Source organism: Antennarius striatus, chromosome 22 (genome assembly GCF_040054535.1).
Source record: "Antennarius striatus isolate MH-2024 chromosome 22, ASM4005453v1, whole genome shotgun sequence".
In the NCBI taxonomy this organism is placed as follows: Eukaryota; Metazoa; Chordata; class Actinopteri; order Lophiiformes; family Antennariidae; genus Antennarius; species Antennarius striatus.
The window spans coordinates 6,785,207-6,802,025 of NC_090797.1; the positions used below are offsets into that span (position 1 = coordinate 6,785,207).

Below are 16,819 nucleotides of genomic sequence, written 5' to 3' on the forward strand. Positions count from 1 at the left end.
CTTGTATTTTTTTCTATCTAAAGGTGTTGCTTGAACATCTCTCATCATTCATCGTTTCTGTCGTGAAACTGCTGATGGGGATGTGGCAACCACAGGCAAAGTAGGTTAAACAAGGAAAGTTTAATTAGTCAGAAAGCAACAGCAAGCCTTATTGGAGCATGATGTAGGCCAGTCAATATCATTATTATGTCATGGTTAGAGCCCAGAGTCCAAAGCTTCCCTTTTCCAAGCATCAAATCTGTCAGAAAGCGTGTGGATAAATTGTGAAAATGTACCACTTTATCCAATTTATTTTCTGTTACATGATGGTGTTAATGCTGCATTAGAGTTTAATGTTTCACCACACTCGTTGGGGTATCTGTGTCCGATGCCTCCTCTTCAAGGTCACATGTAATCACCACTGTCTCAGGTGGTGGAAATTAGATGTCATTCAGCTAGCCATAACTCAGAATTGCCAGGACAGAGGTTCCAGTTAGGACTGACCACTCCCAGTGCTGCGAATTTACCACTCTGGCACACTTCCAGCAAGGCCTCCTCATAAAATAAAGAACGGAAGCTGCTTCTGAAGGCCTTTAAAATGCAGCCAGAAGGTACAACCTGCACACTGTTTGGAAGGGGGGTATATTTTTTGCTTGTTTCCACATTCACAAAGTAAAAAAAGAAAAATTCCAAGAAGGTCTGTAAATAAGAGGTATATTGTTGCTAGACTAAATAAGAGAAATGCTGTTGCAATTTATATAGACCGTGACCTTCCCATTCTCTCTCAAATCAATATCATATCCTGTAATGAAGCAAAGATTTTCTGGTTATAGTTGACAGATATAGTTTACTGTTTCAGTCATGCTTGTTTGTACTGTTGATTATTTCTATGATACATAAATGTGATATATTTCATACATCATAATTACAAGGGTAATGAAAAGGGCATCACATATAGAAAAGGTAGGGTGTGTGTTGGTGGGTGGATTTGTATGTACTCTGTGCAGTCTTCAGACATGGGGAATATCATATTCATAATATAAAAACACTGTCACATTCAGGAAGAAAATAGATATTTTGGGGGAATTATTATTCCCTTTCTTGCCAAGAGTTAGTCAAGAAACTTACTACCTGAGGATAACACAGGGAATCAAATAGCTGGAATTGTTGACTGTCTGACATAATTTGGATTTTAAATTTGGAATCTGAAAGATCAGACCATTAAATTATATAGTTCGGGAATAGAAAAGTTTCAAATCTCTCAACACAACAAGCATGAAATATCCAGGATCCTCCACCTTGGGACAATGATGGTTAAGTTGGTCCTGTTCACCGCAATTTTTGTTAATTTTCTATCTGAAAAAAAAAGTTACATTTTTAACTTTAGAAATAAAATAAATTCTAAAATTAAATTCCATTTGAATAAACTTCACACAAAAGAAGATTCTTTTGTTATCCTACATTTCTTATGTCATCATGGTGCTTCATATAGGAGACAAACACTTTACCAAAAGAAAAATGGTCAACAAAAACAGAAAAAGAGCTTACCTGGATCCATCAGATTGTAACAAAATCCACTTTCTAACATCTAACATTTCGTATTTTGTCAGTCATGACATATACCTCTTGACAAGAAAGCAAAGGAAAATACTGTATATCTCTATTTTCTAAGTCAATTTACGGTTCTTGTTCTGCTACGTTAGTGTTTCATGCAATACACAGCTTTTAGGACACTGTAGGAACATTTCATTAATGTATGGATCAAATAAAGTAAAATGCCATTCACAATATTCATGAATTTAAACAATGCTGTGCTTCGGGATAGACAAGCTCTAGAAACAAAGAGACATCTGGAGGAACATTTGTCAAGCAGTCACCTTAGCAAAGCACCTCAACACAGTGGAAATACCTCCGGCTACATAGTCAGATCTATAAACAGCACAAAGTACCGCTGACGACAGCAAATAATGAACTCCTCTCAAAAGGACCATTATAGCACAGAGTTTTTGTGATGGGAAAACTAAATGATGTAGACCTGAACATCTGCTGAACACAGTCTCAATCGTCTAAGTGGAAAACTGCTGGTGAACACTCATTCAGGAGTCAGATGCACCAAAATGAACATAATTTATGCCTTAATGATTTTTTACAATGTATTTTTTTGGATTCAGCCTATATCAACATCGAGAAGCAAGTTAGTCCAAACTGATATTTAAAACCAAAGCATTTTGCAAAATTAGAACACAAAATTTCTGTATTAAAATTTAGAGGTTTTTTAGATTTACTAATCAATCAAATTTGTGATGCCAGACATCCTGCAGGCACAAAATGAACACACTTCTCATTTGTCGTTTCTCACCTCCTCAGAATGGAGGTGGAAATTTCTAAAACTATGCCAAAGACAAAGTCAGGAAAATAATGAGGATTAGAGAGTTGCAAAGTGTAAGGAGTTTCTGCTTTCTGACATTCTCATTTTCCTTTCAAGATTAGCTTAAAGGCTCACAGTGTAGAAGCAAGTACGCTTTTGGATCATTCAAGAGTACCTTTGGTTTTTGTTAGTTTTATCATTTAAACCTGCACTGCAGGACACTTTTCTCATAATACCAATTACATTCAAGCCTTTCCTATATTAGTTCACACAATGACTATTAAGCCTGTCAGAAAAATTTCCCTATTTTAAAGAACATCACTGTTTTCAAATCTGTAGTCTGCAGTGACCTTCCTGTGCTGGTGTACTGTTACATGTATCAACGAGCAAAGGCAATTTTATAAGTTACCCAAATGACCAGAAAGGAGACACAGAAGCTTAGTTAAGGTTAAGGTTAGTCCTATTGTTGCATATCTATTTGTGTGAGATGCAGAGGATCAAAATAAGTTTGATCCATCTTACTGAAATGCTCAGCAGGAATAGCAGTTGATCTCTCTCCTGTCTCTTTTGTGCATGCACACCTGAATGTTGCTTCAACAAACCATTAAGTTCGTAAACTATTTGATGATTTTAAACAGTAATAGTATTCAAGCTGATCCTAGCCTTGAAGGGCGACCAAAGGTCTGTTACCTTGACATCAACTGGAAAATGAGCTGGTCGTGGAAGCTTATCCAACTCCACTCACTTTGCAACTCTGCTAATATTTGAGGAGCTCATTCCACTTAAAATAATCTGCAAATGGATCAGTCCTTGGTTGTCTAGTCCCAAAAATTGACCGTTAATGTGCGACCACACGCTGACGTTGTCTTGGTGACAGTTTGTTAGCTAGCAGACAAGCCAGGACAATGCCTCCAATCTGGGTGAGTGCTAGTCCTAACACAGTGATGGCAATGTGGAAGACGTTGTCATTGACCATACTGAAGACCTTGCCAAAGCAGCCGCGTGGATGGATTCCTGCAGCAACTACTCCTTCGTTATCATCTGACAGAAGAGGTCGATTCTTGCAACCCTTGCGCCTCATACAACAGCTGTCAGGTAAAGACACAGAGGTGCCATTCTCCATGGGCAGGAAGGTCATATGTTGGATAGCCCAGTCAGAAGTAAGCCAGTCCCGCCAACTCTCAGCCCCGCAACACTCCAGGGCTCTCTGCAGACTGTCTAATGCATCAGCACGGCCTTCATCCTCTGTGTAGCCGGCCACCGCTCGCTGTAAGCCACTCCGAAATCCTCCGGCAATGTCTTCACGATAGAAGAGGCCCGAGAGTCCAGTGGCTAAACCTGCTATTAGCGCAGCAAGTTGAAAGAACCCATAAGCCTTAAGCACACAGGGCAGATTTGCAGCCACTCCCAGGCAACCTAGAAAGCCCCAGGTGGTGACAACTGCACCTGTAGACAAAAGGATGAGGGGGGCATTGGGGTAGCGATTGGCGGACAGCAGCATAAAATCTGCGAGGGAAATCTGTGCCCATACGCCCAGGGTGAAGATGGCCAGGCCAGCTGCCCAGAAGAGGCAGCTGAAGGCGAGCAGACCCAATCGCAGTAGGTGCATGACTCCCACTGGGCGGCAGCAGGGTGGGGCAGCAGCCACAGGTGGTGGTGCAGGGGGTGCCAGTGAGGCGTCTGAGCACATAGACAAGGATAGGTGCCGCTGTTGTTGGTGGAGCTGCTGTTCTTTGGTTTGGTAGGGTGACGGCAAGTTTCCAGGGATTGCAGAAGGTCGACGAGGAAGAGGAGGGGGACTGAGCAGGTCAAGACCCCGTGGGGAAGAAAGTCGTCGCACGGCCAGCTGATCGTGCTCCCAATCCAGAGCTTGTTGGTTGGGACTCGGCAGAGCAGACAGTGAGCCGTAGCGAAGTGAAAAGCTCATGATCCCGTCCCTCGGTTTACCTATTCCCCTCTCTCTTTCGAAGACAGTCCTCCTCCTTTTTTCCCCCTCTATCAGCACCTTCGCTCTTACGCCCCTGCAACACTCAATCCCCCACTCCTTTACGACTGCTTATTAATCCACCACCAACACCACCAATGCCAAGTGAACTGTAAATCACAGCGATGGGGGTTGCGTTGTGCCGTTATCTGCATCCACAGCCCTCTTGCGTCCACCTTATTTATTTGCTTATCCCAAGCAGTCCTTCCACCTGCATGGTCAGCAGCTCTTCAAATTCCTATGCTGATGGTCACATCCCAACATCTGCAGGATCATTGCTGCCTCTCCCTCAGATCAGGATGAGAGGTGTTTGCAGTAGGAAAGACCTGAAGTGCACCGCTGCACACCCTCTCTCGGCGTGGAGGAGGCATCTCTTTGACTGTTACTATAGTTGATTTGAGTAATGAAAGGACAAGAGAAAAGCGGTGCAATGATTTATTCAGTGTGGTAAGACTTATTTTTAAAAAATAAGTTGGCTGAAAAAAATAACTTTTTTTAATGTCGTCTTTTTAAAGTGCAATTCAAACACATGTTTCTACATAAATTATTAGAAGAAACAGAGATTATTTGGTGCACAAATCAGATCCTCAGCTCATCTTTGCCTTATTTTATGCAAAAAAGAAAAGTCTTAATTGCACATCGCACAACAATAAATCATTAATCAGTTATTTTAGACAATGCTGAGAAAGTTAAGTTGAATTATATAAATGAATCAATGACTGAAGTTTCTCATCGTGTCTTGTCAGAATTTTATGTTATGATCTATTTTAATTTAAGGTCAATTTTGGCACTTGTCCCTGCATTTATTGCTCTCTGATGCAATTATAATAAAGGTCTGCTCATTACATGGTCCATCATTGGTTGGTATGTTATGTTTACTTTCAGTGCAGCATGATATTAAAACAAATCTCTGTTTATTTAGTCATTATGATTATTAAATGTAAATTAGAATCATAACCCAAGAAATTAACTTTGTGAAATGAAAACAAATTCATTTGTTGCGTAATTATGAAAACCCAGACTCTCTCATCTGATCTCTTTGTCAGTACTGATTAACATAGAATTAAAATACTGTATATGCTATGCTGAAAATAGACCCACCTTTAAATAATTCCCTTAAGATGGTAATATGGCTGCAATTTGTTGGTTCCCTGTTAAATGATGCTGCCAGTTTTATTCCAGTGACTCGTTCACGGCATGTGCCTCCATTCCATCCACGCTCAGTTGAGGCTAATTAAAGCGTTTTAGTTAATTGGACACATTAAAATGTCTCTCTTTTTTATTAGAATGAGTATTTTAGTCACATGATGACAGAGAAGGGATTACCCACACAGATGTCTGGGTAAGGAGTAAGGTAAGGTTACAAGAAGGAATTAATGCTCCAGTGTGGCATGACTTCACAATTTTAGAACCCCACATTTTGATTATTGGGCTGTTATTATTTTTAATAGCGTGAAATACATTTTCTGTGGACTATTTTAAAAGATCTTAATAGTCTAAGTTCAGATTTCTGAAATCTCTGTTGTGTTACATTTTGTTCTCCAAGTAACACAACAGTGAGAAAATGAAAACAGTGAGCTCAGACAGCTGGATTTCTGTGGAGGAAATGAAGGCCAGGTTTATGGTTTTTATAATTAATCTTTAGCATTTTATAACCAGCAACTCATTGAGTTTTATGTGTACTCTGGACAGATAGGAAGGAAATACATCACTGGACACATGCAAGATGGGATTCAAAGGCACCTCAAGTATTCTTCCATTTGTGAAGTTGTATTATTGGATCTAGTGAACAACTTAAAGAAGAGTTTTCCCATCATTCGTACCTGTAAAGAATGAGAATAACAAATTTACATCGATGCTCATCTATTTGTTACAGATTGCATGTGTATATAGTAGCCATTTGACCAAAGACTAATTTATTCTATTTAATTTGTTACATCTGATGGGATTAGGATTATTTTTTGTAGTTCTAAAGGACTAATAAGAAGACTATATTTACAGCCATGCTACCAGTGTTGTAAATCTGTAAACATGGAACACTGCTGCATCTTGGAATATGCTGATGCTGCAATCACAATTTTCACAATTGATGATGTCCAGATATATATGTCCAATGTGTTCTACCATGGTTTAGCAGATTAAGATACTGTACTAATATTAACTAATCAGGAGCAAACATATTGTTGCTACTGGTGGGAATGTCATGAATTTTTATGTTAGTTTACAATTGAACAATTTCAATTTTTACCAGATGATAGTGCCAGAGAGAAACCAATGACTTTTTTGTGTGATTTTTTATCCTTAATGCACAAGAAATTTAGAAAGATATAAATAAAATTTCACATTAAACAATAATGACTGTCCATGTTATAAAAGCTCTGCAGATTGCCTTGTACTCATTCCTGTTTTTTCTTGATTCTACTTTACGCACTTTTTTAAACATTTCACTAACTACTTTTTTCCAAACTGTTTCCACCCCTTTACTCATCCTCCTCTTTATTTTTATTCCCATTATTTTCATTGCTTATAGGCTGTTAGTACATTGTATGTACATATATTGGTACACTGAATGTCATATACAGTAATTGTAAAAATGCTGATGTTATATTGACAGAATATATTTTGAAAAGTTCTTTATAGTCAGTCTCCACTAAAGGCACTTCCAGATATTCCTGAGTAACGTTAAATGCGATTCAGTAATGTTAAATGTGATTCTGCTGTTGATACCTTGTTAAATGTGAAGAAGTGGTGAAGTCTGTTATATTAATACAGTATGTCCAAAAAAATTAACTAAAAAAATATGGTAATAACATTTCTATTGTTACATTTTTGTTTTATCATGTGGCAAAGGAGCAAACTAACTAAATCCATATTCAGATGAAGCAACAAGTAGGAATGTGGAACAAGAACCCAATCACACTACAGCTGAAAGTGGCACAATTTAAGGTTAACACATATTTATTTAGTGGTTTGCCTTTGTACGAAAAAAATCAAGCAGAACAAAAAAAGTACTATTTTAAAATTAAAATATCGTAGTTGTTTTTATTTGAATAAAAGCTACCCATGTAAATGTGGTAGCCAGCCTGTGGTCTGCTGCCCGACTTTTGAGCAGTGAACTTCTGCCTCACTGAATTTATACAGGCTTCATTACGCTCAAAGAACACAGTTTATGGAGTGAAAATATATTCAATGAATAGTTTCATTCAATTTCAGTCTCCATTTCACACTTCAACACTTTCGTAATTGTTTCTCTATTGGAAACTTCAACATAAAGATAACAGTACAGCTGCACATGCTATGTATGTTGTTTTAAAATAGTTTTCAATCATTCGTTTTATGCAACTTTGGATGTTTCTCACCTGATCAACATAAAATATGTTCGTTCCTGATCGAAACATGTGAAATATACTAAAGACTGTAAATGTAAATAGTCCTTACAAAAATAATTGCTGATTTATTTCACTATTTGCATAATAATGTAAACTGAAATTGTCTCTGATTTGTTCAAATGTTTGATTGCTCAGGCTGATCAGAGTCCACACACTGTGCTGCTTCTCTCTCTTTCCTGTGTGTTTCCATGTGTTTCTTCAGCTTGGCTTTAGATGTGAATGTTTCCATGCATTGCTCGCAGTGTGGCTTCAGTCCTGAATGGCAGCGCCTGTGACGTGCCAACTCTGATGAGCTCTTGAACTTCAGCTCACAGATGTTGCAAGGATATGGCCTCTCCCCTGTGTGAATCCTCTGGTGCAGTTGAGCTTCACTGAGGGTGAGGAACGACTTCTCGCAGTGTCCACAGGGGAAGGGCCTCTCTCCTGTGTGGATGAGGTTGTGCCGGGTCAACGCGTAAGGTTTGGTGAAGCCCTTCCCGCAGTAGGTGCACGGATACGGCCGGGCGCCGCTATGGGAGATGATGTGTTCCTGCTGGGTTTTCTTGCTCTTGAAACGTTTGTTACACTGAGGGCAGGAGTAAGGTTTGTCGTCCACGTGAGACCTGTGATGCTTAGAAAGCTCCCCTTGTGACAAAAAGCCCTTTCCGCACTGAGAGCAGAGGAAAGGTTTCTCCCCGGTGTGCATCCTCTCGTGTCTGGCCAGAACAGATACCAGGGTGAACGTCTTGGGGCAGTGAGAGCACTGGAAAGGCCGCTCGCCTGTGTGGACACGGAGGTGTTTGATGAGCATAAAGCGGAGGGAGAAGCATTTGCTGCACTGGTCACACTGGTACGGTCTCTCCCCAGTGTGGGTAGACTGATGCCTCTTGACATCAGATCTCCGTGTAAATGTCTTCTCGCAGTGTTGACATTTAAATTGACGTTTGACTTGATGCACCTGCCGGTGCTGGCAGCGTGCGAGCAGGGAGTCGAAGCCTTCATTGCACTGACGGCAGATGTAGCGTTTACTGCTGACATGAGACTCTTTGTGCTCTTTTAGCTCAGATGGAGTGGAGAACCTTTGGCTGCAGAGGGAGCAGATCTGAGGAAGCTGGCTCTCCTGCATGTGTAGCTTCTTATGGTGGACGGTCAGCGTGCGGAGGTTAGCAAACGTGCTTCTGCACAGCTGACAGGAGAAGGAGGTGGCCACACCGTGTTGCTTACTCTGGTGTTTGGCCAGATCCCACGAGTGCTGGAAGTTTCGTTCACACTGTGAGCAGTGGAACGGTCTCTCTCCGGTGTGAGTCAGCTGATGCCGTCTGACGTCTGATGTTCGGGTGAACGTCTTCCCGCAGGTTTCACAAGTGGGGGCCTTCTGTCTGCTTTGGCTTTGAGACTCGCTGATGTTGCTCTGATTGTTGGGCTGTTCTGCTTCGCTCTGCACAACATTTCCTTTGGAATAAAGCTTGATGGATGTAAAAATTTCATCCGTGCTGGAGGGAGACGGGGCAATGTTGGACCCTAAAAGTCTCCTGTACACCTCAGTTTGAACTGTCTGCCTGTGGAAGTGAGGGGGGCTGTTTTCATCAGAGTTATGGAAGGGACACTTTGAGCAGGTAAAGATTATGGATGTCATCTCATCAGAATCACCTGCATAGAAAATAAAGACATAAAATAAATGCGGATTTCATTCAAAAGGGCTCAAGACATTTCTTGACTTCATGCCAAAGTATTACCATTGTCATCTCCTTTGATGGCTATCACAGAGGGGGCAAGTGATCCGTCAGTTTTGTTCCTAGTGAATAAAAAAATGTTGATATTGAATCTTTAAATGTATACATTATATTTTACACTAGAAAATGAATTCCTTTTTATCTGCTAATAGTTCATCCTTGCTGAGCCAATCATCAGCTACCTTAGTTTAGCACAATAAATGAAATATATAAAAAGACAAAGTATAATATTTGTGTACATTTTTGGCTCTTCGCTACTCGAGCTGGACGGCCTCTTGATTTTATGTGTCCCCTTCTGACTGGGTGAAGACTTTGTTTGTAGACGAGATGATCGACGCACAGAAAAACCGTCCGACTGGTGTGTTTCAGTTACTGTTTCAGAGACATCCGATGTTTCTTCGTGGAGATAACAGGATTCATGATTATCGTTCAAGTCTGTACAAGAGTTCATTATAATCTCTAAGTCACCAGGTTGGAAATTCTCCATCACCTCCTCAACAATGTTCTCTTTTTTCTCATCACTTGGTTCCCTCATTTCGTGTCCTTCGTGTGTTTTGTCTTCATCTAGTGCATTTCCTGACCCAAACTCATCATTAAGCGATGAATCATTACACTTTTCTGTCACTACATCATGACAGAGGTTCTCCTTCCTTAGTAAAAAAGTCTTTGTCAGAGTCTCCAGAGCTTTAGCAACATTAACAGTTTCACTGGTTTCTTCTGGCCTAAAGCAGCCACCTTCTTCAGCATGAGCATTATCAGCACCAACAGCCACTATTTCCTCTTCGTAGAAATCAGTTTGTACTTGTACTTCAGCTGACTTGATCTCTTCTTCATCCACTTCAGTGGCTCCATCTTCAATTTCAGTGTAGACAGCCACAATGCTGTACTGGTCTGCTCCGACTAACGTAACAGGGTTTAGAATATTAGCATAGTTGTGGATTGATTCCAGTCCGACAGACATGCTTGTCTTTTGAGAGGGAGGAATGGATAAAGCAGACATGATGCAGCTGCCAATGGCGGAGGAAGGGCCACCTGTAAGAAAGGGAAAGAACCAGTTGTTTGCCATTTTAAGGCTAATATCAGATAATTGCAAAAAGGTTTGTCACATTTTTATTCCAAAGATCAGGTGACATCTCAACGTTGTTTGTACTCTTCAGGCTGACAATCAAAAACACCAAAATAGCTTTGTGTATTTAATCCTGGTACAGAAAATAAGGTTACAGTAACTTCAGATAGATATCAATATTGCATAAATATAAAAGCACCTAAAACTTTTTTGGGATTATTTATTAAAAAAGTCACAGTGGTGTTTTCTTTCTCTTTTCACATTGATTAATGTAGCAGTAAAAGCCAGTTGTTAGACATCATATTTCAAAATGATAAAGCTGCGGTGGAAAACAAGCAAATGTATATATAAATTAGAAAATGTGTAAAATTTTCTCTAGGCTATTTTTGTGCAATTGTGCACACTTTCACTGAGAGAAGGCAGAGATGCAAAGGCAGTCTTGAATTTTTCCGTACCCATTACACATGAAACAATGGAAACAGTTGTGTATCCGTATATTTAAGAAAATGACATCAGAGATCTGATTAAATTTGTTAAATCTGTTATACTTATTCGGTACAACTCACATGGTTTCAGAAGTCCTGAAGATTTGTAGAGCTCCAAGATCAAGCCCAACTCTTCTGGAGAAGACTGAACACATTCCTCCAACACAGGAGGAGCAGAGCCGAGCCAGGCTGCAGTCTGTAATCACAGGACAGCTGTTTTTACCCTGAGATTTGTGGACAAATTTGTAAGATCTGCAGAGGTAAAACAATTTTAGACATTTGGATGAAGGGGCTGAATACCTGTTTTAAATCTGGGACTGGACGCAGTTTTTCAAGTTTTGAAAGCAACTCCCACAGTAACACATGGAGAGCAGCATCATACTTTGGCCCATATTGAACTGGGAACACCTCCTACAAAACAAGGATATTTATTATACTGAAGAAAGAGCATTAAATGAAGAGAATTCTCTAACTTTGAAATGGTCTCTCTGACCTGAAAGAAATATGCTCTTTCAACTGGATCTTTCAGCAAACTCTGAACAAGGGCAATGAAAATGGACTCGGTTGTTTTCACTTCAGCATCCATGTACTGCAGCGACAGGATTCATGCCAATAAATGATTACTTCTATTAGCACTTATTTATTTCAAACAAGCATTCTTTCATTGTACTTACATCTGTCTTGGATGTTATTGGAAGCCTATCCAAATAGCTCTGGATCATTTGAGAATCAACAGAACCCCGAGCAGAGTCTTTGCAAAGCTCCAGAATCAACTGAAATATGAACAAATTGTTAAAACCAAAATCATAAACATTTATGTTTTGACAAAATGCATGCTTCTTGCTCACCCTGGCTCTCAGACCCAGAATGAGTTGGGCTGTCTGTCTCTGGTTGATGAGTCCAGGGACTGCTTCAGTCACCATGAACACAAACTCTTGGATCTTCTCATAATTCATCACATCCTTCTGCTTCACCAGCTGCCACATCGCTGCAGACAGAAGCTGCAGTGGAGGAACCAAGAGGCGAAGGGATGAAAATGGCAGGCTTGGGACTGAAACATAAAAATAATATGAAAGTTAGTCATTCATCAATGAGTTTTTTTAACTAAAAACAGCTGAAGATTAACTCGGAAATACTTTAATCGGCATAACATAGTCTTTTGCACTTAACATGATATGGAATATACACATATTAATTTGCTAAATGAGAGCAACATTTGATTTCCTGTTAGCTACTCCATGACACTCATCCATAAACCCATGGACTCGTATAGTTACTGAACAAAACTATTTAATGAACGTTTCAAACTTGCAAACGGATGCAGCATCGGACTGTGCGAGTCTGAGAACAACTGATTGTATTACGTGATATTAATAGTTAAAATTTTAATCTATTAAATTCATTTTTATAGGGTAAGAGCATTACCTTGACAGCTGCTGAATCTAATCAGTCCCTTAAATACACGCATCCCGCTAAGAGTCTGAACAAAGTAAACACAACCTGCCTTCAAGTACAGCGGTAAAAAGGTACTAGAATACTTACCCTTGATTTTATCTGTAGAACCAGCAACCTCCATTCATGCAATAGTTGTTCTGTAACCTTCAGAACTAAATATACAATAAGATTAGGTATTGTTTAGCTAACATGCGCTGTTAGCACGCAAACTCTCGCTTCCTCAACTCGTCGCCTGCGTTTCCCCTTTTCAAAATAAAGGTCTCAAATTAGGTTTATTACCACTATTCTATAGCGATAATTTCCTCATCTGTCTAAAGGTAGGTTCAAGTATAAGGGATGAAGTGTCATTTGGTCATACCATAAAAAGAGTTAAGTTTTGGTCCCCAACATTCAAAAAAGTATGGTACATATGATAAAGCTGTCACATTTTTAGTGTCTGAAACTTCTATACTTTTTCCTGTCGTAATCTTTAGTTTCTGAAACCCTTGATTTAATTGACGCGAAATGATTCATGGGGTAACATGCAATTAAATAACAAATATACAATTTGCACATATTTAACATTTTGTGTTAAACCACATGTCCGCTCTCAGCATTTTTGTCATTCAAGTACTGTAAAACTTACGAAATATCAAATAAATCTCACATTTATTGTTCTTACGGTTAGAACCATTTTACTCTTAATCGGAAATGTGTTAATTACATTAAAATTACTTATTTTTGGGGTTGAAATAGCATGATTTATCTGTGTTTTGGGGTTTTAAAAGTTATTTGCTCTGCAAATGTTTCCAAGTCTATCGCACATGATCAAAATACATAATGTAAGACATAGAATATAAGATAAAATATGACAGGGTTTGTTCTCTGCAGCGAAAAAGGACACTTCAAAATAAAACTTTCACATCTGCATTCTTATTGGATAATTTAACGGACGTGTTTTGATGACGTCACTACCGTCACCACCAGGGTCACATGAATTGATTCACTGCAAAATAGTCTGTATAACGTCGTTTTTTTAAATTTTTATATTTTTTTCTAGGGACATCCAATTCAAAAGTACATTATAATCGCCTAGAAACCTATAATTCCAACATGGATGAAGACGGCCTACCGATTGTGGGTTCCGGCGTCGATCTGACCAAGGTTGGTAAAGAGCTGAACAGCGTCAAACTATATTTAGAATAATAATAAAACAAGAAATGAGCTGGAAATGTGTTGCAAAACAGTTATCTGAAAACTGATGGACAATGACATTCATTGAGTAAGGTCGTTTTCCTAGCAAGTAAAGCTGGCGACAGTTTCCTTCAGCAAACGTCACTGTGCTCAGAAGGAAGCTACATTTGTTCCAAGCTAACAGTTGGGATTAAAATTTTGACAGATTAGGGGCGATCTTAATCCTAAATGTCAACGGGCTGCAAAACGTGTTGAAAGATATTGTATTCCTATCAGGAGTTTGGGTTTTATAACGCGTTAGAGTTCAGTTCATGTGTTTGACTCTTAGGACGGTAAAACCCGGCTGAGAAATGTTGTGTTTTCTAAAGGTTGTACATCTACATGCAGGGATTGTTTCATGATAATTCCCAGCATAATGTTTTAGAGGAATAGCCACGATGGATTTATTAAAATAATTACAAATTACCACTAATTTGTTAAAATATCTCCTTTTGAAAGATGCAGTGATATGGGATGCCCTAGTTTCTGGAGGAAAACTTTGTCACAATTGTGGACTGGCCAAGAATCTGTTTGAAAGCTAGTGGATTGATTGAATCAGCAACAAGATCAACTCATCCACAGACTTAGTAGCAATTCTGGGTAAATTATAAAATCGATGATGGACAAAAGTTTCGAAACTGCTTTTCAGCAGAAAAAACATCTTTACCAAGTAGTTTTAAGGCATTTTCACCCTGCTGCAAAGACCTTTTGGGCTTTGCTATTAAAAAACATACAGGTGAAGGTAAATGAAGTATTGGTGAGTATTGCACCACACAAATATGCAATTTCCTTTGGAATTATTAAATCAATCATCCACCCACTCACCATGTGGCTTAGCTATATATACTTTAATTCCATAGCTACACTACAGTAGTCATATGTACTCAGTTTTGATAAAAAATAATCTTTTTATATTTTATTACGACATCGTGAATACACACTACATTGCACCTTGAATGCTGTCCAAGCCTTCCCTGTCTCTGTCGTTTTCAGGTCCCTGCTATTCAACAGAGAAGAATTGTTGCCTATCTCAATCAGTTTGTGGTGCACACCGTGCGGTTCCTGAACCGGTTTTCCACAGTTTGTGAAGAAGTTTGTAAATGTTCTTATCTTTACCGTTATCTTTTGTCTTATGTCTGCAGTCCTAACTAACCCTTAACACAGTATTGATAACAACTAAATATCTACTTTCCCGCAGAAACTTGCAAACATATCTCTCCGCATACAGCAGCTTGAAACAACACTGTGCATCTTGGAGGCCAAGGTAAGTTCTTGAGCCTCTTTAGTAATTTTGTCAGCAGTTTGTGACTGTGTACATTCACTGATCATGTGTCTAATGCTGTGAGTAGCTTTCCTCCATTCCTGGGTTGGAGGATGTCACAATAGATGGACTCAGTCAGCGGCAACCAAGTCAGGCCAATGGACTCACTACTTCAAATCAGAATCAGACAGATGGTCAGCCAGCAGAGCCCCCTCCTCCTCCAGAGGTAAGTACACATTCTTTCCAAATCCACCATATTTTTCTGTCACACTTGACTGTGACAGGCTTATTTTCACCTTCCATAATGTTGTTAATATTTACAATTCGGTTGTAGATGGCTCCAGAGTCTGCAGGAACACAAAAAACAGAAGCAGCTGCAGACAATGTCATGACAGTGGCTAAAGATGCACGTTATGCTCGATACCTGAAGATGGTTCAAGTGGTAAGTCATCAATAACAGTTGTTTATGGGATGTGAAGGTAACAATTTTATCTAAATACTGTATATGTTTTATCCATCACAGGGCGTCCCAGTTATGGCTATAAGGAATAAAATGGTTTTGGAGGGGTTGGATCCGAACTTGCTCGAGTGAGTGGTCATATCTGAAACTCTTTGCATTCATGTGATTTGCTGAACAACTTTCTGAGACAGACCTGTAACATAGTCTCCACTGCCAACAACAGCACACCGGATGCCCCAGTGCCTGATGGGGAAACAGGGACCACGGAGGATGTTGGTGCCACCAGCTCTGACAGCGAATCCTCGTTCAGTGACTGATATCTTTCATCTGTCCCTGCCACTGAAAAGCTTCATGCGAAGTCCATCCATTATTCAGAACTGCTGTAGGCAGCTACTCAGAAGGAGAATTTGGGGTAACTGTAGCAGTGATGAGCAAATGCAAGTGCCTGAAACATTAGAATCCAACCACAGTGATTGTAATTTCAATGTGTAATTTCATTCATCATCATCCTTTCACTGCTTAAGTTTTGATTTTGACAAATCATTTTCAGTTTTTGACAAATGGTTTTCCATATTGAGTGTCTGCAGACTGATAGGAGAAATTAATTGTTGTGCAGAAAGTAAAAATATACTGACAACTTTGGGGGATCTTCTTTTTTCCACATTAATGTGACAAGTAAGATATTTCCAGACACTCATCAAAGATTCAGCCTCTTTGTAATGAGCTCTACGGGAGACAAATGCATATTGCTGTCATTATGGAGCATTTTAATAAAGTTATTTCAGGAATATTATTATGATTTAAAAAAATTATATAGTCATTCCAGAAATATGGAGTTTCACAGAATACTTACAGTATAGGCTTTTGTGTTTTTCCTTTTGTTTTTTGTTTGTTTACTTTTTTTGGAGCATTAAACTTTGTGGTTTTAATATGTCAATATTAACATCAATCAGAATCTACAAGTTGCACTTGAGAAGCCCTGAGGATTTCAGGCGTTTTAGGTTCACGTGGATCTCTTTTTACAGTTCCAAGGAGTCAAACATGGTCATGTTGGAGAAACAAATGCTAAACACATTCTGTATAAGGAGTCTGTTCTGTTGTTGCTATCAGACAAAATGTCCTGGTTTTGAATGGATGGTCTTTATTGTCCACACAAGTCTGTTTTTTGAAAATGTAGCACAGTTTCTAAAAAATTATCGATTACATTTTCTGTATGTCTTGGTAAGTGAGAAATGTAGAATGTATGTCAACAATAAAATGCAACAAATCAATAATGAATGTTGGCAGTCAAAGAAAGACTGCATATTTTCCTGTCATGGTTTTTATTTGATTAGAACTTGTGATTAAATAAAAAGTTGGTAAACTGCTTTAGCACAAGTGAAACTGCATTCATGACATTTCTAATAATGTTAACTACACTATCATTACTGTTAAAATCTGAGGGTGGA

General features: G+C 39.1%; 3 protein-coding genes across 3 annotated transcripts; 1 reads left to right on the top strand and 2 right to left on the bottom strand.

Moving 5' to 3' along the window:
• Nucleotides 1-3,185: 3,185 nt before the first annotated feature.
• Nucleotides 3,186-4,274, bottom strand: LOC137589074 (tetraspanin-7-like). The gene has a single exon (XM_068306525.1). The coding sequence runs from the start codon at nt 4,272-4,274 to the stop codon at nt 3,186-3,188; it is 1,089 nt and encodes a 362-aa protein (XP_068162626.1).
• Nucleotides 4,275-6,825: 2,551 nt separating this feature from the next.
• On the bottom strand, nt 6,826-12,663 carry si:zfos-932h1.3 (uncharacterized). The gene is made up of 9 exons (XM_068307547.1): nt 12,526-12,663; nt 11,832-12,034; nt 11,658-11,756; nt 11,477-11,572; nt 11,284-11,394; nt 11,065-11,179; nt 9,672-10,464; nt 9,436-9,494; nt 6,826-9,349 (listed from the first exon to the last, which is right to left on the bottom strand). The coding sequence occupies exons 1-9, from the start codon at nt 12,557-12,559 to the stop codon at nt 7,836-7,838; spliced, it is 3,024 nt and encodes a 1,007-aa protein (XP_068163648.1). The 5' UTR covers nt 12,560-12,663; the 3' UTR covers nt 6,826-7,835.
• Nucleotides 12,664-13,396: 733 nt separating this feature from the next.
• Nucleotides 13,397-16,742, top strand: washc3 (WASH complex subunit 3). Its single transcript, XM_068307549.1, has 7 exons — nt 13,397-13,581; nt 14,644-14,742; nt 14,849-14,914; nt 15,000-15,137; nt 15,246-15,353; nt 15,435-15,499; nt 15,595-16,742. Exons 1-7 carry the CDS (start codon nt 13,531-13,533, stop codon nt 15,686-15,688), a joined length of 621 nt encoding a protein of 206 aa, XP_068163650.1. The 5' UTR covers nt 13,397-13,530; the 3' UTR covers nt 15,689-16,742.
• Nucleotides 16,743-16,819: the final 77 nt, after the last annotated feature.

Bases quoted from the DNA above. Each gene is read 5' to 3' on its own strand.
- LOC137589074 (XM_068306525.1), bottom strand. From the start codon at position 4,274: ATGAGCTTTTCACTTCGCTACGGCTCACTGTCTGCTCTGCCGAGTCCC.
- washc3 (XM_068307549.1), top strand. From the start codon at position 13,531: ATGGATGAAGACGGCCTACCGATTGTGGGTTCCGGCGTCGATCTGACC. The intron at 13,582-14,643 runs GTTGGTAAAGAG...TGTCGTTTTCAG, and splicing joins CCGGCGTCGATCTGACCAAG to GTCCCTGCTATTCAACAGAG. The intron at 14,915-14,999 runs GTAAGTTCTTGA...TGCTGTGAGTAG, and splicing joins TGTGCATCTTGGAGGCCAAG to CTTTCCTCCATTCCTGGGTT.
- si:zfos-932h1.3 (XM_068307547.1), bottom strand. From the start codon at position 12,559: ATGGAGGTTGCTGGTTCTACAGATAAAATCAAGG. The intron at 11,757-11,831 runs GTGAGCAAGAAG...TTCATATTTCAG, and splicing joins TTCTGGGTCTGAGAGCCAGG to TTGATTCTGGAGCTTTGCAA. The intron at 11,395-11,476 runs GTCAGAGAGACC...CTTGTTTTGTAG, and splicing joins AAAGAGCATATTTCTTTCAG to GAGGTGTTCCCAGTTCAATA.